This window comes from Chlamydotis macqueenii, chromosome 4, assembly GCF_036417535.1.
Source record: "Chlamydotis macqueenii isolate bChlMac1 chromosome 4, bChlMac1.mat, whole genome shotgun sequence".
Lineage (NCBI taxonomy): Eukaryota > Metazoa > Chordata > Aves > Otidiformes > Otididae > Chlamydotis > Chlamydotis macqueenii.
Window position 1 is genome coordinate 38907793 of NC_141559.1, and position 26983 is coordinate 38934775.

The 26983-nt window shown below is 36.0% G+C and overlaps 1 protein-coding gene across 1 annotated transcript in view; it reads left to right on the forward strand.

The window, feature by feature from the left end:
• RXFP1 (relaxin family peptide receptor 1) overlaps positions 1 to 26237 on the forward strand; it is a 48269-nt gene extending 22032 nt beyond the window's left edge. Inside the window, exons 3-18 of the mRNA XM_086746777.1 lie at positions 8200 to 8304; positions 9153 to 9258; positions 10548 to 10619; positions 12239 to 12310; positions 13373 to 13444; positions 14311 to 14382; positions 15161 to 15235; positions 15517 to 15588; positions 16532 to 16603; positions 17145 to 17216; positions 18450 to 18521; positions 20670 to 20741; positions 21592 to 21821; positions 22778 to 23188; positions 23697 to 23915; positions 25936 to 26237. Of these exons, the coding sequence (XP_086602903.1) occupies positions 8200 to 8304; positions 9153 to 9258; positions 10548 to 10619; positions 12239 to 12310; positions 13373 to 13444; positions 14311 to 14382; positions 15161 to 15235; positions 15517 to 15588; positions 16532 to 16603; positions 17145 to 17216; positions 18450 to 18521; positions 20670 to 20741; positions 21592 to 21821; positions 22778 to 23188; positions 23697 to 23915; positions 25936 to 26237 (2096 nt within the window). The remainder of the gene's footprint in view (positions 1 to 8199; positions 8305 to 9152; positions 9259 to 10547; positions 10620 to 12238; positions 12311 to 13372; positions 13445 to 14310; positions 14383 to 15160; positions 15236 to 15516; positions 15589 to 16531; positions 16604 to 17144; positions 17217 to 18449; positions 18522 to 20669; positions 20742 to 21591; positions 21822 to 22777; positions 23189 to 23696; positions 23916 to 25935) is intronic.
• Positions 26238 to 26983: the final 746 nt, after the last annotated feature.

The window sequence follows — 26983 nt, forward strand, 5'->3', positions numbered from 1 at the left end:
GTAAAAGGGCCAAATATGTATTCCCAGGTACATATTCACAGAAAGAAGCATATTAGAATCTCTGCTTTGACAGTGATGCTTAATTATAAACAAAACAAAATTTAAAAATAACAACAGTAGACAAAAACAACAGTTGATTAATGCAAAATGAAAATAACAGAACAACAGTATTTCTGTTGTACCTTTTCACTGAGTTCACATGTGGCTTATTATATTAAAGTGCATGTTTGTTTAGATTAACAAATTCTGACATACAACTAATTGCAAAAACATGTGAAAAGCTAAATCATAACATAAATGTACTCTACAAATTTGGACAGAAGACAAGTAACTTTGCCAGTAATTATCTATGGATATTTTTACCAACTCTCTGAGTAGCTTTAGACACAAAAAGAAAATCTTTAATCTGCTCTCTAATTAAGTATTCAAGTTTTAAAACTTACACATAAGCACTTTTTAAAAGTTCTCTGATATGCCATCTACTCAGAGGGCTGAATGAGCAAACATTTTGTCCTAGATAAGAGTCAGCTTTCTCTGAATAAAATTTTCCTACTATTACATGCAGTGATAAAAGCGTAATGTTATCAGTCTAACAACTTTTGTGTAATTACCTCTTCTAAATACATCACTGGGTCAGTTATCATTTTGTAGTCATATCATGCTAATGACAAAGTGCTGCAAAAATTCTCAATGCAGTTAAATTTTAAATCATTGAGAGACTGAATATTTGTTTTTCCTGTGTGATCTTCTAAGATCTTTGTTGCAATTGATCCTAATATTCCAGCCATTTTGATGGATAGTCAGCATAATTTGTTCACCATAACTGTATATTAGCTGTGATGGTAATATGATGATAGTTCTTGGGGGGAGAAGCCTCCCAGTTAATTGTGGTGTAGCTTACCTCAAGTTTCTTGTTCCAAAACCACGCATCAGTTCTTGAATTTAGTTTGGTACAAAGTCGTAAATGGAGAAATATAAAAACATAATCAGATCTCAAAAGGGGCTTTTCTTTTGTCAGGGGTAACTCTGGACTTTACATCCTATCTGGACAATTTGAACGCATATTTAATGATATGTCTTGAAGTCTAAGATTAAACCCTGCTGCTTGTCTCTGATACGTTTAGCACTATGTGTCAGCATCCTGTAGTTACAGGTTCTGAAAATCCCTTGGACGTAAAGTACAGGTGCACTCATTTCTTTATAAATAGTTCTGCTTTCAAATTTAGAAGATTTTCTTAACTTCCATTAGGGTTTGATAGATATGCAGTCAAAAATCTGTGTAGTTATTGGATTTATGATGTTCTGTTCTAAATTAAAATGCAGACAATAAGACTGATATGAAATTTTCAGTCACACCACCTGGGCTTTTGACCACAACATGTCTTATCAAGCAAGGCTGAGCCTGGTGAGAACTGGACTGGACTGATTCCGCTAAAATCAATGGAAAGGCTCCCACTGACTTTTATGAGCAACGAATCATAACTTGCCTAAATGAGGAAACTAATGAAAAGCTCAGATGTTTCAAAAAAACGTTCGCAACTCATGCGCTAATCTTCCTAAATATTAGCACTGTCCTAGCAGTGATTTTTTTTTTTCTTTAAATGAGATGAAGAAATCTAGGTTGCAGTCTCCTGTAACTTGTCACAGAAACGAGAAATATAAAATACATTATGTTTCCATGTGTTCTGTGATACAAATAAAATACCATGTATAATAAATACCTTATTGTTCTGTTCTTAAACTTCACTGGGAATTGAATAGTTATGGTTTATGTCTTCTTTAAAATTAGGGTTACTGTCATTTCACGCAGCTGAGTAGCTCTTATGCTGCATCTCAGGAAATGGATATGTGCAAACAGCACAGGTTTAAGTCATATTTAAAATAAAAAGTATTTCAACATAAGAATTGTTAAAAATGCAAACACCAGAATTCTTATTCATTTCAAAACCAAAATCATGTGCATTGTGCCCAATCCCTTGCACTTCTGCAGACCAGATTGTTTCACTGTGAATGGCCAGTAAAATACCAGCAACTACTGCTACGTATTTGACTACCACTCTACTTACTAGCAATAATAAAAGGGGAATGGAAGGAACACCATGTTAGGGTGTTTCATTTTATCTTTTTCACAAGCAGAGTCTTTAATTATATAGAGTAGTTAATGGAACAAAGTAGACAGAGCTATTTTGAGAGCACAATTTTCCTCAGTGTTTAGAAATTTGGCTTCTGGACAATTTTGCTGATAGTTCTGCAAAACTGTTTTTTTGGCAGTTAGGCAATGGTTGTAGTGTGTCTGCATTTGTTTTTTAATTACAGTGTCATAGTCACATTTTTCCAGTCCAGTGAAGCAGGAACGGGCATGCAGATTTAATTTAAGATGTTTCTGACTCTCCAGAGGAGTTCTTTGCTGGCTGAATGTATTTACCATTGTGTTGCTCACAGGCCTAAGAGACCTCCAAAAAAAAGGCAGCGTTCAGCTCCCCAGTTGTAAAGTTTACTTATAGATGTTCATTAAGATCTGTCTAGCTCATAGGCTGGGAATCATAGAGTTTTCCAAAAGAACTGGGGCGGGAAGGGTCTGTTGTAGTCTTGCACCTATTTTACCTCTAAAAGCACAGGCCTCATCTGTTACTGTGTGCCATACAGTCATTGGATGACTGGCCTGCTTTATTAAGTTGTAACATACCACCTCTTTTTTAAAAGGGTCTATAAAATTCAACAGGGTGAAATTAATGATAATCTATATAGATGTGATACTGTTTTCATATGTGGTTTTTTAAAGGTCTGTAAACTTCCAGAGAATTATTGCAGTTCTGTAGATTCATTAAATCATCTTCTAGAGTTCCATAGCAGAAATCTGAATTTCTATAGGATGTTTCAAAACGTTTGTACAAAAGATATATGTTTTAATATTACAAGATTGCTCATAAGGGATGAGAAATTTCAGAGGGTCTGATTCTCCAATTTTTGTCTCAACACATTGCAGAAGAGCTTAACAACTTTATATTTCAAATTAATACTAATAATGAATAATGTCATAGTCTCATCTTTTCTTGGCATGGCATTTTTTTCCATCGTACCTAAAATATGAGTTTTAAAATTAAGAGATACCATTCAGTTTTGAGCCCTAGATAGTAAATTCTGTTTATGAAGCAAAAAGAAAACACTTGGAAGTCGGTAGCATGCTCAAAATGTAGCAAATACTTGGCAAAAGATCATATTCTCAAGCTTCAAGTGGAATTTTTTGTATATGGCCAAATTTTATTCTCACTGTCATTGCCATTTATCCACAGTACATGGCAATGAAATAATCAGGTTTACACTGATGTGTGAATATCAGCAAATGGAATAGCTTTGCTGAAATTCTGGAGGCTTTTAATCAAGTTCATTATTGAGAACTTTAAATGTTGTTGATAACTAAGAGGAACTTTTACATTTCACTAGACTTATGTCTCTTCTGGTCTCCACTGTAGCGGCTTACTGCTAAAGGAGCTTGCAAGCAGCTCAAAGTTTTATGGATGTATTCATGCTATTATTTTAATTTATTCTGTCAGATTTATTTGAAAAATTGTAAAGATTTTGAGAAAAACAGAATAGAAAATCAGATTAATCTATATAGATTAAAAGTATTGTTATATAAACTGGAAAACTCCCCTATGTAAGTATTTCACAGGAGTAAAGATACAGTTTTAAGAAGACATTTGTCTTTTGGAAGTTTAGACCTGCCTATTTTCTTGAAAGTTGCACTGGATTAATTAAGTTGTTTTAAAATCAAGAATAAACTTAAGTAAGCATGTAATCTAGCTCCTCCAAAGAATTGTAAACCTTATTTTAATTAATTCCTGTCTGTTTTTCTGTGATTGCATTGTCACATACATGTAAGCAAGCTACATTTCATGTAATCAGCAGGTACAGAACACAGTCCATGTGCAGTGACACATAGTTTGATGCGGGGTAAATTGCCTTTGGTAGGTGTCCAGTTTGTAGGTTCTTCATTTTTTCCACTTGGGTATCTAAACTGGGGCTGTGAAATTCACTCCTAGAGCTGAATACTCCAGGCACTGCAACCCTCCACCTTGTAAAATCTCAGTGTGGTTGTAAAATCTCAGTGTGGTTTTGGTCTTGCTGTAAGTTATTAGGCTGTATCAGCATGTCCCAACACTGTGGAAAAGGGCAATTATATTTCTTTGCCTGTGAACATTTTAAAAGGAAGGATACAGATTTATCTTCTTGTACGAGAAGATATCTTTGTGAAAATCCTGAAGTAATTTCTTGCAGTAAGAGAAAGTATATTTGAACAACTGTCAGAAAGAAATACATCCATGGGTTACGACCACCAACAGCAAAGGCGAAATCAGAGGGTGACACAGCGTCTCTTTAGAGCGCTTATGCATTTAACTGATAGCATTGCTTTGCATAATAAGCCAGGAAGACATGGCCAAGAGAAGGGGAAAGATGTACAGAAAATATCATTTTTGTAGGTTCCATACTAAGTAAGAGATGTGTCTTTAATTGAGCAAAGCTGATATTTTCTTGAATCTGTCATTGAAAGGATTATTCAAATCTGTAGTCTGTCAGGATTAACATACTTTTCCTCATTCCTTTCCCATCAGAAATGTTAACTGACAACTTTAAGCAAGGAACAGTGTATTAATCCGTAGTCAAATAAGTATAGTTTACAATTAGTTATTTCACTTATTCCATGTAGGGGAAGATTTGCTGATGCCTTGTTTTCTCAGATCTTGTTTTTTTTTTTACAGAAGTGCAGCCAACATAATTATTTTAGAACTGGACTGAGAAAAAGCAATTTCTCATCTGAGCTGTACTCCCCCAAATGATAGATTTGGGATTTCAAGACCAGTACTATTACTAGTCATTTCTTAAAGTGTTTGGAGAACCTCGTCTCAGTAGAGGCAAGCAGGTCAAAAACCTACCATATAAACTCCAAACGAACACAAAGTGATTTACAGTTCTGGCACTAACTGCTTCACCAAATGGCTGTACTAAATGTAGTTATTTGCACAATACATTCTTCTGGGGTTTGAAAAGGCAGCTTGTATAAAATAAAGACTGTCCCAGGCTTGGGCACAAAACTTGGCCCAAAGCAAGCATTTGTCAAGGTTAGAAAACTTTCAATAACTTGTTTTGTTACATTCAGATATGCCTTTGTATTTCTAATAGAAGGCAGGAAAATCAATGCCGTGAGAAAAACCCATTATTTCAAATGAACTGACTAGAAACTCCAGACAACTGGAATGCTTCCAGTACAAAATAATCCATCTTCTCCCTTCTCTATGCTTTTTTTTCTCCTTTCTCTTTTATGGCCACCCAAAAATACACAGCTGCCTCTCAACTTCCTTGAAAACGCTGGTGAACTTCCCCTTCGTAGTGAACTGCTCCTTCATTCCCATTCATGTAGGAGGCACTGCTCATTTTTTTTCTCTGCAGATGTGAACTGCAATCCCTGCAGTTCACCTCTTGTACAAGATCACCAAGATCACCTCTTGTACATGCTTTGTCACACAGCAAAGCATTTTAAAAATACTAAAAGGTGGAATAAAATCTAATCTATTCTCTCTTTAGTGTCAGAAGCAGAGAAATGCAGAAAAAAAAATGATACTTTATATGTTCATTGGCTTACAGGAAGATTAGAATTTATAGCTTTTAACTATATATTCAGAATCTGCAGATAAGTGGTTAGTTGTCCAAAACTTTCTATGAATGTAATTATGAGTTAGAAAGTCCAAAAATGACTGTATTCCTGACTGCAAAATATTTGTTTAGTATGATTATACTCCAAAAATAATCTCATTTTTAATATATGTTTACAAATTTTTGTTTAAAATCCTCAATTAAAGACTCATTTCTTCTTAAATCTCACCTCCTCTGCATATATTGTATTCCTACTAGTTTCTTCATGTCCCAGTTGCTAAATCCAGTCTTGCAAATGAAAGTCAGTGGATGTGCTCCAGTTAAATATTCAGAAGTATCAACAGAGGAAACCTCATTACAGCCCTAACTTCAGGGCAGTACTTTGTATGGCCCTTGCTGCTTGGCAAAGGATCTTCTTCATCTCTTATGGATTCCATGTTGCAGGTAGTCCTAAAACTGGACTTCTGCTAAGCACTTAAAACAGAGCAATATATCTGCAAGTTTGCAAACTCCTTTCATTTCATCCAAAATATATCAGACTCCTTCTGAATATGAGATCTTCCTAATGATCTAACCTGGCAAAATCGTTAAAGGATCAAGGGGTATCAGGTGCTCTCGAGGAAGTTAGTTAAAGGTGCTAAATGCCATTTCTGGGCGGGAAGTTGGCATTCTTGCACGGCATACATTACTTCGCACTAATTTTTTAATGAAGAAGGCATTTTTCAAGTCTGTTTTTTCTCTTTGTGAGGCAATTCCTGAAGATAAGAGATTTTGTTTTGCTTTGAATCTTCCATCTTTTCGATAGCTAGATAGAAGACAGTTTGCCTGAAGTTACTTAATTTATCATAATACCTATTAATCAGAATTTAAGATACCTCTTTTCAGCTTAGGCAGCGAAGAGGCAGGCAGCTCTCAGAACAGCTCCATCTGCTGACACTCACTCCCTGGGCAGGCTTAGGAGATGGCCAGATAATTTCCCCGCCAAGCTGAGAAAGCAACTGAGTTGTAATGTGCTGTGAAAAAAAAAAAAGAGATGCCATTCCAGAACGGGAACCGTTGCAAAGAAGTAAACATACTTTATTTCTCCCTACCTATTTTGAAACCAATAGATATAGTAGCGATGCCCACTTGAGTATAAAGACATAGAGAAATGTCCATGAAGAATGGTATTTAGCTAAACTATTACTATGTGAAGCGGGGTGGGAGGGAGGACTGTTGCTAGCATAACATAAAAGTGAAACAAAGGCTGTAATGAGTAGTGAAGCAGAGCCATCATCAAGAGTTCTCATATAAATGTTGTTTGATAGTATGTATCGTTACAAAGTAATGCTTTCAGTTATCACTGATACTTTGACTCACCAGCTAGTGAGTGCCATCCTAAGGAGTGTTTCTGCTACTGGTACACGTTCAGTACTTGAGATGCTTTAAACGAAAAGAGTGTGGGCACTGTCAAAGCTAAAGTGATATCACAGTCATATCAATAAAACTAAAATCAGTCTACAGCTTTTAAAGGCAAGTTCACTTAATTCTTTTCCTTTTTTTTTTTTTTTGGTGGTGCATATTCCTGCCTTGTTTTGGAGGTCATTACCTGATCAGTTATTTACAGATGTCAGATACACAATAGACTTCCAAGAAATAGATCTGTAGTTATTTCTAACACCACTGCATCTGGAAATCTCCATTTGTGGGAAGAAACTGAAAGACCTGCTTATTGTTTTTTCACCGTTATGATGTTGTTTAGGATGCAAGGAAATGGAATGAAACTGCCTCAGGGGAAGTTCAGGTTGGACATTAGGAAAACGTGCTTCACCAGGAGGGTGATCGGTCTCTGAAACAGGCTCCCCAGGAAAGTGGTCACAGCACCAACCCTGTCAGAGTTCAAGGAGCATCTGCACAACACTGTTAGTCACATGGTTTAGGTTTAGGTAGTCCTACAAGGAGTTGGATTCAGTGATCCTTATGCATCCCTTCCAACTTGACATGTTCCTATGATCTGTGACCAAACTGGTAACATGGAGTAACGCTTTGTTTAAGAAGATGCATATTAAGTTTAACTAAAACATACTGACTTGAATATGTTACACCATGTCCCCCATACTCTTGGAAAGCCATGTTCATTTGGCCTTCAACAAGATTTTCAAGAAAGAAATTACAGTGTGAGATAGCCCTCTGAAAGAAGTGGTCAAAGTCATAGTAATCATTTGAGCTTTCCTGGACAAAGAAAGAGACAAACCCATATGTTTCAGGCAGAGGAAAATAGGATTGCCTCTCCTTTTTAGACTCCTATGTAGACAGAGAGTTTTGAAGTGGAAGATTATAGTTTTTAGGTGCAACTGTCACAGAAAATCTTTTTGCTGTTGAAAGTGTAGTAAGCTGTTCCTTCTATGCAGCTCATACTGGTGATTAGACAACCGTAAAAAGATAAGGTCGTATAATAGTCTGGAAATACCATGTTATTGAGATAAAAAATGAGGTAAAAAAACTTGATGCAACTACATTACTAAATTTCTATTATAACGTGTCTTCTATTTGTTATTTTTTTATTAGAAGACAACAATGGATGGTCTGTGCAGTTTGATAAACATTATACAAAGGACAAATACAATAAACTGAAGTCTCTGTATGCATTTCAGACAAAGACACCTGAGTGCTGTAAGTAATTATAGATACTATTTGTGTGATTGTTACTGATGATTCCTAGAAAGAAATGCATAGCAAATATGCTTATCAGAAGGAGAAACATAGTGCAATTTCATTTATAGTAGAACAGAATTAACGTTTCAGATGAACAAATTCATTGAAGCTAATTTCCATTCCATTAAAAGTTATTAATTTTCTGTAAGAGAAGTGTCAAACATATGCCAATTAGGAGGGCAATATCAATGTATATCTGTATATATTAATACAGCTGGAAAGACCACAAAACACACATCTTTCAGAGTAAAATGAAGGCAACATTCCTCCAAATCACTTTGTACATCAAGTGATTCTTGCAAACTCCCTCCACTTCCGTGGGCATTTGTCCCTTCGTACGGATTTTCTAACTCTACTGTCGACTATGAGCGCTAACTTAAAGCACAGACATGGGGGAAAGGGAGCAAAGACTTCCCAACCCATTTTCATCCCATTTTCATCTGGACAGAATTATGCTTATTCTAGTAAATATAAGAGGACTGAATGATCTAAATAAAAGCCACAAAAAAAACCCCCTGGTATCATGCCAGATTCCTGTATATCAAGCCTAAAGCTCAAAAGCTTTACAAGCTCTTTCACAGAGGTCAGGAGGTAACATAATTTTTGGGGTCCTTTTATATTTAATGTTGGGGTCTTCCCAGGTCCAAATCAATTACATAAAAATGCGTGCCTTAATTTCTGCTTAACACAGCCTGGTATGTCTGTCTTTGTGCTCACTGTTTTTTTACACTGGATTTCTTTTCTCCCCGTCCCGTTACACCACCCATCCCACCTTTTGCCACAACCGTGTTCTTGTTCTCACACAGTGGCTGGTGCTGTCCCAGCAGAGTGTACCTGCCAAGGGCTGGAGATCTTCTGCGATGCTGCCAAATTGCGTACTGTCCCATCACTGTCTTCAAACATAACTATAATGTAAGTAGAGCAGAAAAGAGGTCTCTTGCTCTGTTCAGGCTTGACTATCAATCCTACAATCTTTTCACAACTACAGCCTTCTAATTATGACCGGTTGGCTCAGCTGGTGCCTGTGAAAGCATAGTGTCTCTCTGTTGACAATTCCTTTAATGTTTTAAGTATAGATTTTCCCTGCATAAAAGGAAAGAAATGGAACTAAAAAACTCTATGTGAAGCCATCATTTCATATTTGTAACAGTGACTTGAGCTAGCAACTGTTTCAGGAAATCTAAAGAAATCTTCAAAAGAAATGTTTCCTTTTAAGACACAATGCTTAGGACCTTTTTATTATTCTATGATCCTGCCAGTATTCCTAGTTTATATTCCTGCCAATAAAGTCTATAACCTTGAACACAGTGGAAATACCTGCTTGAGCAAATCTTTTTAGATCTCATTTGATGTTTCTGAATATGCAGTTATTTAAAAGGAATTAATCTAGGGTGGGTCATTGTACAGATACGTAGATGTAAGCCAAACTTTTTTTAAGAGATCAGGGAACTATCAATATTGCTTTTAGTTTGCACATCACTGTCTGAGAGGCTGTTTTCTGTGTGATGAATGTAGGGCAGCATCACGTGTCCTTACCTGAGGATCTTCACTGTACAGCAGGGGTACAGAACTCTATGTTTGGTACCAGTTTGTGCTCATGTGTGGTTGAGGTTCTCCTTATTGGGTCTGTGTTTGAATGCCACAATACGTCATAATAAAGATCTATGTGGAATGTGAAATAGATACTTAAACTAGCTGTTGGGTCAATGAAGACTTCAAAAATAATGGCCAAGTTCTAGCTTTAGAAGAAGGAGTGAGTCAGTTCAGCTGGCTTGCAGGATGGACTCTCTTCTAATTCAATCACGCCTTGAATGATTTTTGCTCTTGGCAGGACACTTGAGTCGGTGCCCAACAGAGATGGAGACATAGGGACACACGCACTGGGAAATAAGTTCTATATGCATTTGGGATTTGAAATAAAGATGTGGTTTAGTTTATATTCAAATCTTTTTAACTTTTATATTTAACTATTATTTTGTCAGTTGCTGTAGGGACATGGAAGAATATTTTTTGATTATAAAGTATTTGGCTTACTGCTTAAATAGATACAAATATCCAGACAAACAGAAGCAGCATATTCACACGGTTTCATGTTGCTTTTATTATTTAGCAGTGTGAAACCTGCTCTTTTTGAACAACAAAAGTGGCAACACTGTAGGAAGCTGGGAGAGTAGTTTTACAGTGTGCATTCATTCCTACAGGTCTCTTCAGAGGAATCTGCTAAGGAAACTTTCTGCTGACATTTTCAAGAAATACCAAGACCTCAAAAATCTGTAAGGGAGTTCTTTAACTTAAAACATCTACTTAGTGCCTTAAATATTCACCTTCTTCCTCTCACATACACACAGAGCTTAACATCTAAGTGATAACTCTCAGTTTATACTCAAAATTCTGTTTTGTCTTACCCTGCAGTACCTCATCTAATTGTGTAACCTGTTTGGCTCAAATAGATTGATTTAACATCTCTCTTTTTGCAAAACCATAATTTCTGTATATTTAATTGCATTATATTGAATACTTTATACCAGAAAAATGCTAAGCTTTCATTGTGTCTGAGGGAAGTTACATTTTTAATGAACAGTAATATGCCAAAAAAAAAAAATTAAAGTAATTTAATCAATTTATTCTGCAAAACAAAACTTTGGAAACTCAAACTTCCCATTGTCATGGGAAGCTCATATACATGGCACTTGGCTTTCCTCCTATTTATATCTGGTACCAATTCGATAATGTCCCTACCAGTCAAATTGTTATGGCAACACAATACTGTGTGATGTTTTATGATGTGTAACATATACGTTGTTCAAAAATCGTAGCCTTTAAGAAGTTTGCTTCATATAAAATTACTCAAATTAAGAATTAAATGCAATAGTCTGGAGCAGGGCTCCAATGTCACCAGTTCAAGGCTCTTAGGATTCACCGGAGTGTAACTTTTATGAAAACTGTCCTGTATTGCAGCACCATCTTGTGTTCACAGAGTTAAGTGCCATCATGACCTTAAAGTCTTAAAAGATAATGTTTTCATTACAATAAATACATCCATATCTATCTGTACAAAACATTTGTTCTAATTTAATTTCACATCTTTCTGATCAATAACTGTACATTTTCATAAAGCTCTTGCGGAGTGTTTGACACAAACCCATTTTGTAAAAGCCAGTGACAGATTTCTTATTGCTTTTTAACAGCAATGCATCTGGATGCTTTATTAACTGTAATTTAATTAAAAGAATTTAAATTTAAATATTACTCAGAAAATAACACTATAATGCTTTAAAATTATTTGAAAAGGATTTAATGTTTGAAGTTGGTAATATTTTTAACTCATCATTTCATCAAAATAGATAAAGAAAAACAGAAGGAAAAAAATAGTATTCTCTAGTTTACAGAAGATTAGTAAGATTCAGCTTACACCTTTATTATATTATGTTAAAAATGCAGCATTTTGAAAATTCTGATACTATAAACAGAAAATTTAAAAACACATTTTAAATTTACATTTGCCATGCAAAGTTTTGCTTGTAGCAGAGCTCTGGATGAACATAAAGATCAGGTCACAGAGGTGAGAACTGCAGGGTTGGGACGTAAAACAGGAGGTTGCAAACAACCACTTCATTGTTCATCTTAGGCAAATCAAGCACCCCTTTGAATGAATTTTGTAATTCTGCTGGGTGGGGGGAAGCAACTATTTCTTTTAAAACACCTTTGAGTCTTTGCAACTATAGCCATGAAAAGGTTATTGTCAAATTTAAGGTGTGACAAGTTTGACAGCTTATTTTCAAGTATCATACATGCATTCAGTTTAGTTGATAGATTTTTTATTGGTTATTTCTGCTTGCTTTGACTTTGCATGCTTACAGAATTAGTTGGTTTTGGTTTTGTATCTTCTTAGGTACCTTCAGAATAATAAAATCAGAGTTGTATCTGAACGTGCTTTCAAAGGTTTATACAACTTGACAAAACTGTAAGTACTGCTTTTCAAGTGTTGAAGTAAAAAGCAGCAGGAAGAGCTCTGAGAGTCACTACGGACATCCCTCTCTTATTTGATTCAATGTTAGGAAGTTGGAAAATGGTTCAAATCTTTAACTCAATGATCAGATTGAGAAAGCAAAGATAGATTAAGAGCTACCTGTGCAAGTTTATCCGACAGGACAATACACTGAAAATACAGGTGGGCTCCATACTTCACTCCTATTCCCCAAATCCTCAGAATGGAAGAAGGAGACAAGGCGGTAGTTACTCTGCAGAAAGTCAGAGAGAATGAAAAAGGAGAAAACAAAAGCAAGAGCTTGTGATGGATGAAAACTCTTTAACATTGTATTTTGGTTTACAGAAGCAAACCAAAGTAACCAGTATTGGTAATGAAAAGAATACTTTTTTCCTTATTTTGCAGGACCTTTTTGAAAAGTGCTTGTAACTTTTGAGGAAAAAGCTTAGTGAAAGAGATGACACATACATTGCATAGCTCAGTTCAGTTTTTTGTTTCTGCAGTGTTTTTAAAAGGAAAATATTAAAATGTTGTGCCTCTTATTTTTCTGTCACATGAGTGTGGTTGATTATCTTTTATTACAGCTGCTGTTATTACCTTCCCAGACCATTTATAGTACCCCGCCCCCTTCATTTCTCAGCCTTTCTTTTTCCATGATTCTGGCATCTACATTTATGACTAATGTCCTTTGCAAAGCCTGAACGGGATCGTGGGAACATTCATGGAACAAATCACTCCACAGAAGGAAACTGAGATGGGCCTAAAATATAACACAATGGAAATATTTAGCTTGCTGTGTTTTTTTTATAGATAATATAAAATGTTCTCCATGATTATTCTGCAAATCCTCACTAGAGAGAGTCCTGCCTTCCTCTCAAAACAGGTCATTAAAATTACCATAATAAAAAATCATAATTATGAAAAATTTTAGCAGTATTCTGATAAATTATCAAGGAAAAAAAATCTTAAAACTTGTTTTCTTGCATCTGATGCTAATTAATCATTCCATACATTTAGTTTTGTTTGATCTTGGTTTAGATACCTGAGTAACAACAAGATAACCAGTTTGAAGCCTGGTGTCTTTGAAGATCTCCACAGACTTGAATGGCTGTATGTAATTTTCTTATTTGTATGTTTATTTTCTCAAGGAATAGTTAAAGCAAGGCAATGAAATATTTCATTTTTGTGCATAGCAATATTTATACTAGATAATAACTAAGAAACTCCTGTTACACCGTGCAAGGTAAAAATCCAGTTGAATTTAGTGAGAGCAGAAATTAGTTCTTGGGCCTTAATGGCTTCAATGACTGATGACTTTTACAATACTAAATAATGTTTATTAGTAATTGCTTGTTACAAATTAATACATTAAATAACTCAGATTCTATAAAACAGTAGAAAGACAATTTTTGGGGGCAGGTTTTCCCTGTAAATAGTGCTTGAAATGTCCCACACAAAATGACTGTCATAATCTGAAATACTAGTTTATTACTGCTTTTCAGACAGATGAAAATGAAATAGTGTTTTAACTTAGTAAAGTTATTAAAAATAAACAAATAATAACATGCCTAACATTTTTCCTGTGCGTTTGGAACTGTTGGACTGCCATGGAACACTGTTACGTGGTGCTGCTTTATTTTCACAGAGAATGCATTCAAATGCTACATTTTATTTAAATAGCGGGGAAGTGAATTATCTGTCTTGATCAAAGGATTTTAAAAATTTGCAAGAAAATACTTTTTTCTAAGTTGAAAGTAATTGCTTTCTCTACGTTGTTTTTTTATTATAAAATTCTTCTGAAGGGAAATTAATTCAATGAATACCCTGACCTGCTAAGGAGTATTGCGTGAATTTTTTAAGTAGTATGAATGGACATTTGAAGAAATCAACTTCAAAGTATGTTACTTTTTATCATCTGTTCAATTTAAGACTGCAGTTAATTATCATTCTAATACATGTTCTGCTGTAATTTATAGGATAATTGAAAATAATAGGATAAATCGGATCTCTCCATCAACATTTTATGGACTCAAATCACTTATTCTCCTGTAAGTATGGAATAAGAACCAAAAGTGTTATTTAAAACAACAGAACAGAAAGGGCAGATACATATAAAAACCTTTTTATAATGACTGTGCTTGCTCACCATGGAGTGCTGGCAGTACACCTGCTGCTTTTTCTTACCCCCAGGCAAAATGTGCCGGAGCAGGAGGATTTTGGCAGCAGTGGACATGCAGTGCCAGGAAAAGTATAGGGAGGTGGGTGGGAAAAATGGTAAAAAGACAATGTCACTGAGAGGGCAAGGATGAGGCAGCTGCAGCAATAGGTACCAGTTGTTTTCCAGAGGCACAGTGCAGGAGGTGGGGGTCCCATAGCTCCTGCTGCCTGGCCTCCCTCCCCGAAACCCTCTCTGTCACCTGCTGCTGCTGTCTCTAGCCCCAAAGGGGAGGGACCCTCTTTCCCTGCAAATCAGAGGGAAACCTCCCTCCATATCCCCCTTCCTCCGACACCCGTAGAGGTTACGTGTTATGACCAAATAGTCAAAATACTTGTATTGAGTTGCTACATTTTATTTAAATAGCGGGGAAGTGAATTATCTTTCCTTTTCCTGGCAATTAACAAGTTAAGGATAGAATACTGCTCTGCAGAATGCCACAGGGAAAATACATGGAAGTTGGTGAAAATAATACCGCCTTCAAGACTATGAAAAACTAATCAAGTTTTGACTGTCTTTTTTAAAAGTGCAAACATAAGAGACATTATTTTTTTCTATAATGTAATTTTCGGCAAATATAGCCAGCTATACTATTTCTCTTTTTTTTGCAGAGAGATGATGAATAATTCTATTGCTCGTTTGCCTGATAAACCTCTGTGCCAATATATGCCAAGACTAAACTGGCTGTAAGTCTACCTTATTTGACTAGAAAAATATTATTTTGTTGTCTTTGTATGGCACTTCCACTCCACTTTTTCTAATGGGGCGCTGCGTCTTACAGAGTGCCTGCTGGGTCACTGCGGGGTTGATGACCTGAAGTCATCAATTAAACGTGCAGAAACATTATATGTCTGGTTCCCACTCTCTTCTGTACAGTCATGAAGTTCTGGTAGTATTTTTCTTAATTACCTTATAATAACTGCCTGAATTTATTTTCAGTGATTTATGTTTTATTTTTATATTCCAGAGACCTTGAAGGCAACCATATCCATCATGTAAGAAATGTCACTTTCATCTCCTGCAACACTCTAACTGTACTGTAAGTAATAGGATATGCTAGCTAGCCAGAGTGAGAGGTGCTTGTGCTGAACAGTCAAGAGATTCATTATAGCTAATATAAAAAGTTTCCTGAGTATCATAGTTATTTAGATCTCTAGGAGATTAAATTAAAATTGGTTTTAAATGAGCGCTTTATAGAATAACCACTGTTTACATGTTGAGCAAAGTTCAGCATTGATATAAGCAACTAAACTTCACTGAAGGGATTTTGGCTGATATTAAGATCTAGAAATTTTCATTTTAAATTTTTGCTTGGAAAAAGAGGCAAAAATCTCATAATAAAAAGAAGCAAATATACAAAATGTGTAGCTTGTTTCTTCATGTTAAATAGTTTGATTGCCTGGTGGGTTGGCTGGCTCATGAATTTTAGAATTTTCTGCAAAGTTTCTTCAGTGATGATGTGATCATCTTCAGAAAATCCGTTCCACTTTTTGATAGATTAGTAGGCTCCACAGTACTTATCACTTTCAGGTTTTAACTCTTGTGTGGTACCCTTATTCTTGCTTTCTCTTTGCTTTTAAAATCTAAGTTGTTAATTTAAGGAGCAAGTTCAGTGACAGCTGAAATACAGGTGAAGAAGTTGAATGGCCATGTGCCTGTGTCTGAGATGCGGTTAGGTCATGAGCCTTCCAGCCCACTTAATCTTCTTCCAGCCCTCAACCAATTTATACTGGCCTCCTATGCATGTATATATATATATTTATATATATATATATATACATAAATAGGTGTGTGTATAGGCAACAGAAGTTATTTATCAAATGGTAAAATTGTAAGCTTCTAGATCTGATTAGCTTGTTAACTGAATTCGGCAAATATTTGAAGATGCAGAGAAGAAAGAATTTTGAAAGTTTATAAAAAGTTTTCTGCAAAACCAAACAGATTTCAAGAAGCAGCAACATGAGTTTGTTTTATTCTTTCAGGGTGATGAGACAAAATAAAATCAGCTCTTTAAATGAAAACAGCTTTTCTTCTCTTCAGATGTTAGATGAATTGTGAGTTGATTTCTTCTCTTACTTGTACAACACATCACAATATATATTGCAAACATCAGTTAGGATAAATTTCATACAGCATGCTCTGGAGATAGCACCCATCCTCCGGGTTGCTTTCTGTGTATTTAACAGGGAAGAAATAGCCAATAAAATACATACTCAGCAAGTACCAATAATACCAGGTTTTTGCTCATGAGATCATTATGTTCCCTGAATAGAATTATACTAATTAATCTTAGATCACTACAGTGTCTTTTAGACTGGTTTGCCAGTTTCAGTCAGACTGAGACCTTTACTCCTCCATCTACAGTTATTAAGATCTATGTTTAGAGAAAGTAAGCAGTCAGGTAGAGTGAAAATCTAAGAGAGAGATGTAGCACTGGCTAGCCGTGCAAGAAAATTCTGATCATGAAACAATAACTTAATTTCCTGGTAATCTATATAATAATAATAAACTGTGTTTCTTGAAATTGCAAAACTCTGGTAAAATCACTGAGCCTAGTAAGAACTTATTGTATCCTACCTGTGGCTGTTTCTGCAGAGATTTGGCTAGCAACAAGATTGAATCACTTCCTCCATATATATTTAAGGATCTAAAGGAGCTTTCACAACTGTAAGGATTCTTGATTATTATTGTGTATAACTGTATGTTACTCATTTGGCATGATGCTTTCAGTTATGAATGCTGGGAAAGAAAAGAGCACCTTTGTTTTTATGCATCGCTTAAGCTGTGCCTAAAAAAACACTTATCCCAGAAGTAATTCTATGTAACATCTTGCCCAGAATGGTTTTGTAAATTGTATGTATTTTTATGTCCCAAAAGACAGCAAGTTCAAATTCTACCTTTTTTAGACCTTGTTAGTATATACAAAATGAGCTATGCTAGCTACATCATGAGAAATTAATAGTTTGATGGAAATGTTTAATGTGATATCAGGATTTGGCTCTAAAAACATATCATAAACATGTAAGAGCATCATACAGATGCTTTGTTTGCAACTGTTTTTTTCCTGTGAAAGAATCCCAAAAAAAAAAGCATAAGGTATTATAAAACCAGAAAAACATTCTCTCTTTTTCCCCGTAATGCATATACAGGCAAATTCTCAAATGCTGCTGCTGGGAAGTCTCAGTCTTCCTCACGTGAAATAGGCACTCATAACAAAATTGAAGACCTCTCCAGAGGAGAGGAGATAGTAGGTGGAATAAGTTATTTTTGTGCTTTTCCAGCATCCTTGGGATCTATCACAATACGCTGGAGCAATCAAGTGTGTACAGCTGCATTTATTGGGTTTGTGCATTTTAGTTACAATATCAAAATGAAAACATAAAGAAAAGTTATAAGGAGAAGAAAAAGAAACTCTTGCACAGAGTGATAGCACCTAATGCTAATGTCTATTTTTACATTCCACTGCCTCTGTCTCTTCTTGAACTCACACAAATGATTACAAAAACCTCAGATTTTAGAAACTAGCAAAATAAATTGTAATTTATTTCTAAATGTGCAGTTCAACTAGGTTCTTTTACTGGAAAGACAAGTCTGGGAAGTTTAATAACTAAATATTTCTATAGCCAAAACCTTTAAACATCAGGTTGGGGGAGGCAGCCGTGCTTGTACGTGTGCGTACATGGCGATAGCATGTCTGAGAAGCATTTGACTGTTCTTTCCACTGGCTTAGCAAGCTGAATAACACTAAATGAATGTTATCATTTGCAGTTGTAACTGCCAGTTCTATGAGTCCTTCCTGCAGGAGAGGAAAAGCAAATGGGTTATGTAGTTTGACTTTATTTTTAAAACAAGCTGAAAGGAAGCTGTACAAAATTACTTATGATTATGTTGTATTTACAGGAACCTTTCCTACAACCCAATCAAGAAAATACAAATAGACCAGTTTGATTTTCTAATTAAACTCAAATCCCTGTAAGTATCAAGTTTTTATATTTTAGCTTTTTTTTTTTGTGATTATACACATCTCCTCCGAAGAACATGATCCAGAACATGTTTTACAAGAAACTGCTTTTGAAATAGTTTATAGTTATGTTGATGTTCCTCAACAATTTAAGCCTGGAAAATAATTACTATTAATACTCAAATTTTCCTTCCTGAAAACAGTAGTTTCATAATGGAATTTTTTCCAACAAAAAGAGATCATAAATTCAGCTTAGGGAAGAACATTGTCTTTTCTGCTATTGCAGAAGATTAATGCAACCCTAGTTTGACCTTGCACAATTTTTTCACATAAGGGTCATGTAAGGTCCAGTTGGGGCTATTAATGCCATGGGCAGGTACTTCTGGAATATGTAAAGGTAGGTATGTGAAAGGAATTTGGTGTATGTAGAAGTTTGGGGACATATTTCTGTTCTTACAGAATCTACTACTAACACCATGAAAAGAACAATGTAAACCAAGTACCATTCAGCTGCCGTGTCAGGGGGGGACGACTTTTACAAACATTTCTGAAGAGTTTAGGGTGAGTTTTTGTGGGTGCACTAACACAGCAGCTCTAACTTGAATTTTGCCAGCAGAGTTCTTCCTAAAACTGTGTGACAGTGCAGTGACAATCTTACAAAGCTGAAACTATCCTGCATTAAATTTAAGTACATCTTTGCAGGCCACTGCACATCTGCAATAACCAGCGTGGTAGAGCACAGCATTGGTTCTTGTCAGTCATCATTTCAAAATGGTTATAGAGATTAAAAAATAGATGTCTCCTTGTGTAGAAGCATAATAGGAGTTTATGATTTGACCCCTGCACAGTAGTTGGCAGTGCACATGGCTTTGTTGATCAGTACTGCTTCTTTACAGTGATTTGGAATCCAGTGTCCAGATCCAATTCAATTTGGTAAATGGCTAATGATCTAAAAATACTAAATCTGCACAAGTTTCATCAGATTAAGCAGCTAAGCACAGAAAAGAATAATTAATTACCTCTCTAACAGTCAGGCTACAATGTATATTTTATCTATTATTTAATACCAAAGTATTCATGACTGACCACAACCTTCCATATTTTTAAGTTGAGAAAGTTGTTAAATCTTGAGATAGATCTATAGGAAACTGTATGTTACAGCAGTCAGTTTGTAGACCGCGACTTGCCTCTTTCCTAGTTTGAAATAGTAAGAATAGTTGTGGAAAGCACACCCCAGGACACATTGCAGTGCTTAAATAAGACTAATAAGTTTCCATATTTGGGGCTTTATTCTTGTCTCCGAGCAAAACTGCCCACCAGCCCAAAGCAACTAACCAGTAAGACTTTTCTCTCCTTTTGCCTAAATATGCTCAGAACTCACGGAAATATTGCTCTCAAAGCATCGAACAGTGAGTTCAAACAAGGCTCCCCACAAGAAGAACCAAAGATCTCTGACTGGTGGCAATTTAGAACACACATTGCACATCCAACCAGTGAATGGGATGGACTAGAAGAATGCAGAAACTGAAGTTCTAAAAGAACAACTTACACAGTTACACTTTACTGATCTAGCACTCCAGAGGAAATAGTAGTACTATTTTCAATATGTTTTAAAAAGTGAAAATAAGAAATCCCATCTATGTCTTACAAGAAAGCCAGCACTTTCCCTTACATGCCATGTTCTGTGTCCCAGCTTCCTCCTGCTCTTGACACTATGAAGACTGAATTTCTGCAGTGTTGTTTTTTTTTTTTGTCTAGTAAAGCACTCCCTAGGATAAAAAAAAAACAGAAGAGACATGTAAAATATTACTATTGGAGCAATTTATTATTTTCCCAGAGATAAGGAAAGAACATTAATAGAACAATAGTTTGGAAGGGCGACATAATAACCAGAGATTGCACTGCTGAGAGCAGTAAAAGAGCCACCTTCGTGATTTTGGAACAACAGCAAGTTTATTAGAATTAACTGCAATAAATTTTATTCCATTTTAACTTTCATGCAGACTTTCTGTTCAAGTTTCAAAGTGATGACAGATTAGATGCAATTAAAGTTCATCTTTAGTTACATATAATCATAGAAACACAATTAAATGCTCATAAAGTTTTTTCTTTTACTACTGAGTTTCTATTGCCTTTCATTGAGAGTGTACTGTTTACAGCAGCTTGGAGGGCATTGAAATTGCAAACATCCAGAGAAGAATGTTCAGATCCCTTAGAAACCTTTCCCACATGTAAGTAGATTATTTCAGTTTCCTTTCTTTGGTCTGAATTTTACAATTTACAGAATACTGAATAATTAAAAACAAAAGTGTATGAAAAGCAGCATGTCAGCGGTTGTAAAATTTGACAGTTTGTAATTAATTTTTCTTCTTTCAGAATATGTTTTCTGAGTAGCTACTAGAGAGTTGTCACAGTTTAACCCCAGTCAGCAACTAAGTACCACACAGCCGCTTGGTCACACCCACCCCCAAACTCAGTGGGATGGGGGAGAGAATTGGAAGGCTAAAAGTAAGAAAATTTGTGGCTTGAGATAAAAACAGTTTCATTGAAATAAAATAAAAATTAAAGTAATAATTTGTAATTAAAAGGAAAACAACAAAAAGAGAAACAAAACCCAAGAAAAACAAGCCATGCAACCTCTCCCCACCCACTGACCAATGCCCAGCCTGACCCTGAGCAGCAGTTGCCGCCTCCTGGCCAGCTCCCCCCAGTTTATATGCTGAGCATGATGTCATATGGTATGGAATATCCCTTTGGGGGATGGGAATATCCCTTTGGGGGATATGGAATATCCCAGTTTGGGTCACCTGTCCTGGCTGTGCCTCCTCCCAGCTTCTTGTGTACCTCCAGCCTTCTCGCTGACAGGACATGCGAAGATGAAAAATGCGACTTATTGTAAGCACTGCTCAGCAACAACTAAAACATGAGTGTTATCAACATTAATCTCATCCTAAATCCAAAACACAGCACTATACCAGCTACTAGGAAGAAAATTAACTCTATCTCAGCTGAAACCAGGACACGAATTTTGATATTCTGGTAACCAAGCTAGAATTATCTGTTTTTCTTTCTTACAACCAGATATTTTAAGAAATTCCAGTACTGTGGATATGCCCCTCATGTGCGCAGCTGTAAGCCCAATACTGATGGGATTTCATCCCTTGAGAATCTTTTGGCTAGCATCATACAGAGAGTGTTCGTCTGGGTTGTGTCTGCCATCACCTGCTTTGGAAATATTTTTGTTATCTGCATGAGGCCTTACATCAGATCAGAGAATAAGCTCCACGCCATCTCAATAATGTCTCTCTGCTGTGAGTAACCCATGCATAAAAGCAAAAGAATATTGGTTTAGTCTACTCATAGCATGTATGATATTTGTTATTATAATGTAGTGACATATTTCCAGCACTAGATTAACTGAACTTTCATGTTGTTGTGAATGATGATATAAATGCTGTGTACCTTATGCATCAGGAGATCTCATTAGATGCTGGTTTTGTTCTGTATCAACTACCAACAGGTAGTTGATAAATTCTGAAAGGTTTCATCTTTGATTTTAATGCTGTGGGTACTGTCTCAAATTCACACCTTCTTCACCAAGGAGAAATAATTCCAATTTTTTCAAGGCCCATTGACTTAAATGTCAATGATTTTGAAAGTTTGTTGTTTAACCATGGGAAAAAAATCTGAATACCATGCAAAACTTCCAGCCAAAACACCTGAGAAGCCTTCAGCTCTATATTGACAGCTCCTCTTTCCTTATTAGTCTTAGAAGATTACGTACATTAATTTTGAACTAGCATAAGATGGACAAACCAAAACTAAACTTTGAATCCAGCAGAGATGCCCTACTCAAAGCAAATTATCTTAAGCCAAATGTCAATATCATAAGGAATAAGACCTAACAAAAAAAAAGGTTACAGGAATATTTCTGTAAATGAAGCCATATATTTTTCTACTTACAAACCAATTTTATCTGAGCTTCAAAAAATCAGATTGGAAACAATATGAAACATAGACTGCCAGTCCAAATGAAAATTAAAAAAATAAATAAATAAATAAAAGGAGGAACAGAACGGAATTGTTTTGCCTTAACTGTAATGCACAATAGCATTCCAGCTATAATATTGATTTTATATCTATTTATTGGCTGACTTATAAATATGTACTCATATATACATGTGTATGTCTGTTTTACAATATACATACACAGAGAGAATGGGAAATTCAGGTATGTAAATAATGATGCTAAGCACTGTGCCCACAGGTGCTGACTGTCTGATGGGAATATATTTATTTGTGATTGGAGCTTTTGATCTTAAATATCGCGGAGAATACAACAAGCACGCTCAGTTGTGGATGGACAGTATTCATTGTCAATTGGTGGGATCGCTGGCTATCCTGTCTACGGAGGTGTCAGTCTTACTGTTGACTTACCTGACTTTGGAGAAATACATCTGCATAGTTTATCCTTTTAGGTGTTTGAAGCCCAGAAAATGCAGGACAATTTCCATTTTGGTTCTTATCTGGATAATTGGGTTTGCTGTTGCTTTTATCCCACTGAGCAATAAGGAATTTTTCAGGAACTACTACGGCACCAACGGCGTCTGTTTTCCTCTTCACTCAGAACAATCAGAAAGTTCAGGAAGTCAGATTTATTCTGTTGTCATTTTTTTAGGTAAGTTGCATTTCTTCTTTGTATATGATTTGAACAGCAAATGAACTTAATTTTCAAACAAATAAGATAGTTTTACTGTGATGTTCACACCTCATATTCACATACTCCAGTAAGCACTTAAAGATTTTTTCCAGCCTGAATATTTTACTATATTAGATACTCACATATCTTAAAATGCAAGAAAGGCTGAGAAAGTAGAAAGAAATTAATGACCATTAAGCTTCTGAATGAATAGACTTTGTCAGGGAAGTAGATCAATGATAACAGCAGAGGAGAACTACGCAGTTTGGATCAGATGGCAGCCATTTATCAAGTGACAATGAATGAAACAAATACCTGAGCAGAGGCAAAAATGTTCAGGTGAGGATAGACTCAGATCTTCTGGCCGCTTAATCCTATGGGACCAGCAGTTTAGATTAAACATATTTCTTTACCACAGCCTGCAAATAGGTGATTTGGAATTGCCATTATGCTGTTAAATTATAACTAATTTTAACTTCATAAACAGGTGTAAACTTGGCAGCTTTTATCATCATTGTGTTTTCCTACGGGAGTATGTTCTACAGTGTTCACCAAACAGCTATTACAGCTACTGAAATTCGGAATCATATTAAAAAAGAGATGATCCTTGCCAAACGTTTCTTCTTCATTGTGTTTACTGATGCACTATGTTGGATACCCATTTTTATTTTGAAACTCCTTTCATTACTTCAAGTAGAAATACCAGGTACGTTCTTCCTTTTGTAAGGCTGTTTCAACTGTATCTGTATGAAGAGTGCTGTTCCTACTTCAGAAGAAAAAGAACTTAATATATTGAACTATACTATTATAATAAACTTTGTTATATGTATATATATATTTACATACAATACAATGAACTATATAGTATTACTACTGCATTGAACTATATTACTATAATCACCAAAGATAGTCACCTTCAAGTCAGCCAAAAAAAACCCCAAATTGAAATCATTCAAGTCTGTGTCCATCAAATATCTATAAAATGTACAAAACATATTTGAAAACCGAGGCTGAATTGCCTTGGCTTTTCTCATCTTGTGGCTTTTGCTGGTTTCATAGCCTACATATGGCTCAGGACAACACAGTGTTTCCTATCTTGTTTTAATAATATAATTGTTATCCTGAAATAACTTTCTTTCACAAACTGGTACTTGTATAAAGCTCTGCTTACCTTCTTTACGCAATGAATATATTCCCATGTAAAAATAGCATAACCTAAAAGGTTACAAATTTTTTTTTTGCCTTCTCTTTGCAATACCAGTACACGCCAGAAAAATAGCCTCTTTATGTAGGGCTTGTAAACTTTTTGAGAAAGAACATGTGAACATGAACAGTACCTTCGGGAACAGCAGATTCAGACTCAACATACAGATATACATCATGACACTGTGTTGGCGAGAAAACATTTTCCCTTGGAGGATTTTGTCTTAAGCGCTGACTAGGTGTGCTGGGAGTCACCGTTTCAACGTTTTGACTTACTTTTCAAATATCTGAAAGTTACATTGATTATGTCAAATATTTTCAGTTATTTTAAATCTTCTAAAATGCTTCTTTGTGAAGTTATCAAACCACCTAAGAAATTTTCAAGAAAATATTGTGAAAAGCTGAAGCAGATGTTTTCTAAGTCACGAAACTTTGAAGAAATTGGGGTGAACTTGGGTTCAGCAAATGACTATTCTGCATTGGATAAACCAGATTAAACAGTGATTACTGATTTCAAAAAAGTAAAGACATCACAGATAGTTGTCTAAGGTCACTGAAGTTTTAAACCCCGTTTGATAGCATTTCTATCTGCGTGTTTCCAAAACTGTAGCCAATGTGATGAGCATCAACAGGAATATATTGATATTGCAACAAAGTCGTAAAGCCAGAAGTGGGGCCGAGGCGGAGGGAGAGTAAATAAAACTTTTTGTGCAGCTTGGAACAGTTCTATATCTTTTTTATCAACCAAACAATGCAACGAGGGGCACCCGCTAACACCTTCCAGCACTTTAATCCTCTCCCTTCTCCACCTGCCTCTCAGGTAACTTATCTTCCAAAGAGTAAGGATGAGAAGAGGATGCTGTGAAAATGCACACAGACTCTGATATAGGCATTAAAGGAGCAAAGCTTCAGAAAGGAAGACAGTGTGAACACAGAAACTCTTACCAACAGGGCAAGAAGGAAATAGGGAGGATGTACACAATGCCCTCTGCAAAAAGGGAAGAATGGAGAAGTTCTGGTGCAGAGGAGAAAACCAGCCTCTCCAGGGATACAGGGAATGGAAGAGGTTGCTTTGCAGGAGGAGAGGACATCAGGGGCATCCTTAGGATTAGATGTCACTCCTGATGCGAAGAGGATGGGGAATAGAGATCACAGGAAGAGATAAGGAGCAAAGCAGAGACAAAAAGTTTCGGGGCAAGAAAATGGGGCTCAGCCAGAACAAGAAGTGTGCCATGGCAAAAAAGGGAGCTATGGTAGAGAAAAGTAAAAGAGAGAAAGAACTACTGGGAGAGTAAAATATGTGAGGTTTTGCAGGGAGTCCTGGAAACAGAGGGAGGTAAGAGGGCAGTGCAAGCATAACAGTGAAAAGAAAAGTACCTGTTGTGACATGAACTCAGCCTAGGAGCGTGTGACCACACCTCTCGCAGGAAGCCGTGCTGCACAGGTGTCAAGCACTTGCATTAATTAACAGGTAGAAATGCTGGAATGCATATTACAGCTTTCTCTCTTTTTCCCTCCCTAAGGTACCATAACTTCTTGGGTGGTGATTTTTATACTGCCAATAAATAGTGCTTTGAATCCTCTTCTCTACACTTTGACTACACGACCTTTCAAAGAAATGATTCATCAGGTTTGGTATAATTACAGACAAAGAAGATCCAAAAGAGGTAAAGGCAGTCAGAAAACGTACGGTCCATCATTCATCTGGGTAGAGATGTGGCCGATGCATGAAAGCACGCCAAAGCTAACGAAGCCTGTGCTTTGTACAGACTCCTCTGAAGCTTCGGTGACCACACAGTCAACAAGACTAAATTCATACACGTAAATACGTTTTGGATCTTCACGGTGACATCTGCACTGTTAGCTTCACATCTGTGGGCTTACTGCTTTTCAGCAATGGGGAGAAAATGAGAGAGGTATCACACCTGGGCTCATGTGAACCAAAGCAGGAAGAAGAGGGAGCAATGTGTCTGTGTGCAGGTAGAACTGACACAACAACAATTTTACCATCTCACAATGGTACCTGACATTTTGACAGCTCATCTTAGATCAGAATGAGAAGTCAGTTGTTTGGGGTTTTCCTCCCAGAAGCCAGGAGTGTGGAAAAAATTTGAATTGTCATTTAAAACATCTCACCCTGAAAGCAGAATGTTTCAACATCATCTGTCTCTGGGGGAAAAAAAAAAAAAAGGTTATTTTCATGAAACTTTTCTTTAAAAAAAAATTCCTCATTTCAACAGCTGAATTTTTTAAGAGTTGATTGGCTTCCTCATTAAGAGTTCTTTTTCTCTTCAAAATTTGATTCACTGTATTCACGCTACATCAGCTCTTAAAAGCTTTAGGGTGGCAACAGTACTAAGAAAAATATTTGAATTCCATAATTAGACCAGTTTATTGTATTTGTCAAAGCCAAACAAGTGAAAATTTTATTCCTTTTAAAAATCTACCAACTATTTAACTCCTTTAAAAACAATCTTGAAATTGTAATGATTGTTCAAATTCAGGCAGATCCGGAGCTGTGGGAAAGAAAATAAGTAAATAAATTTTTCTCAACTGAGTGTCCCCCAGGTA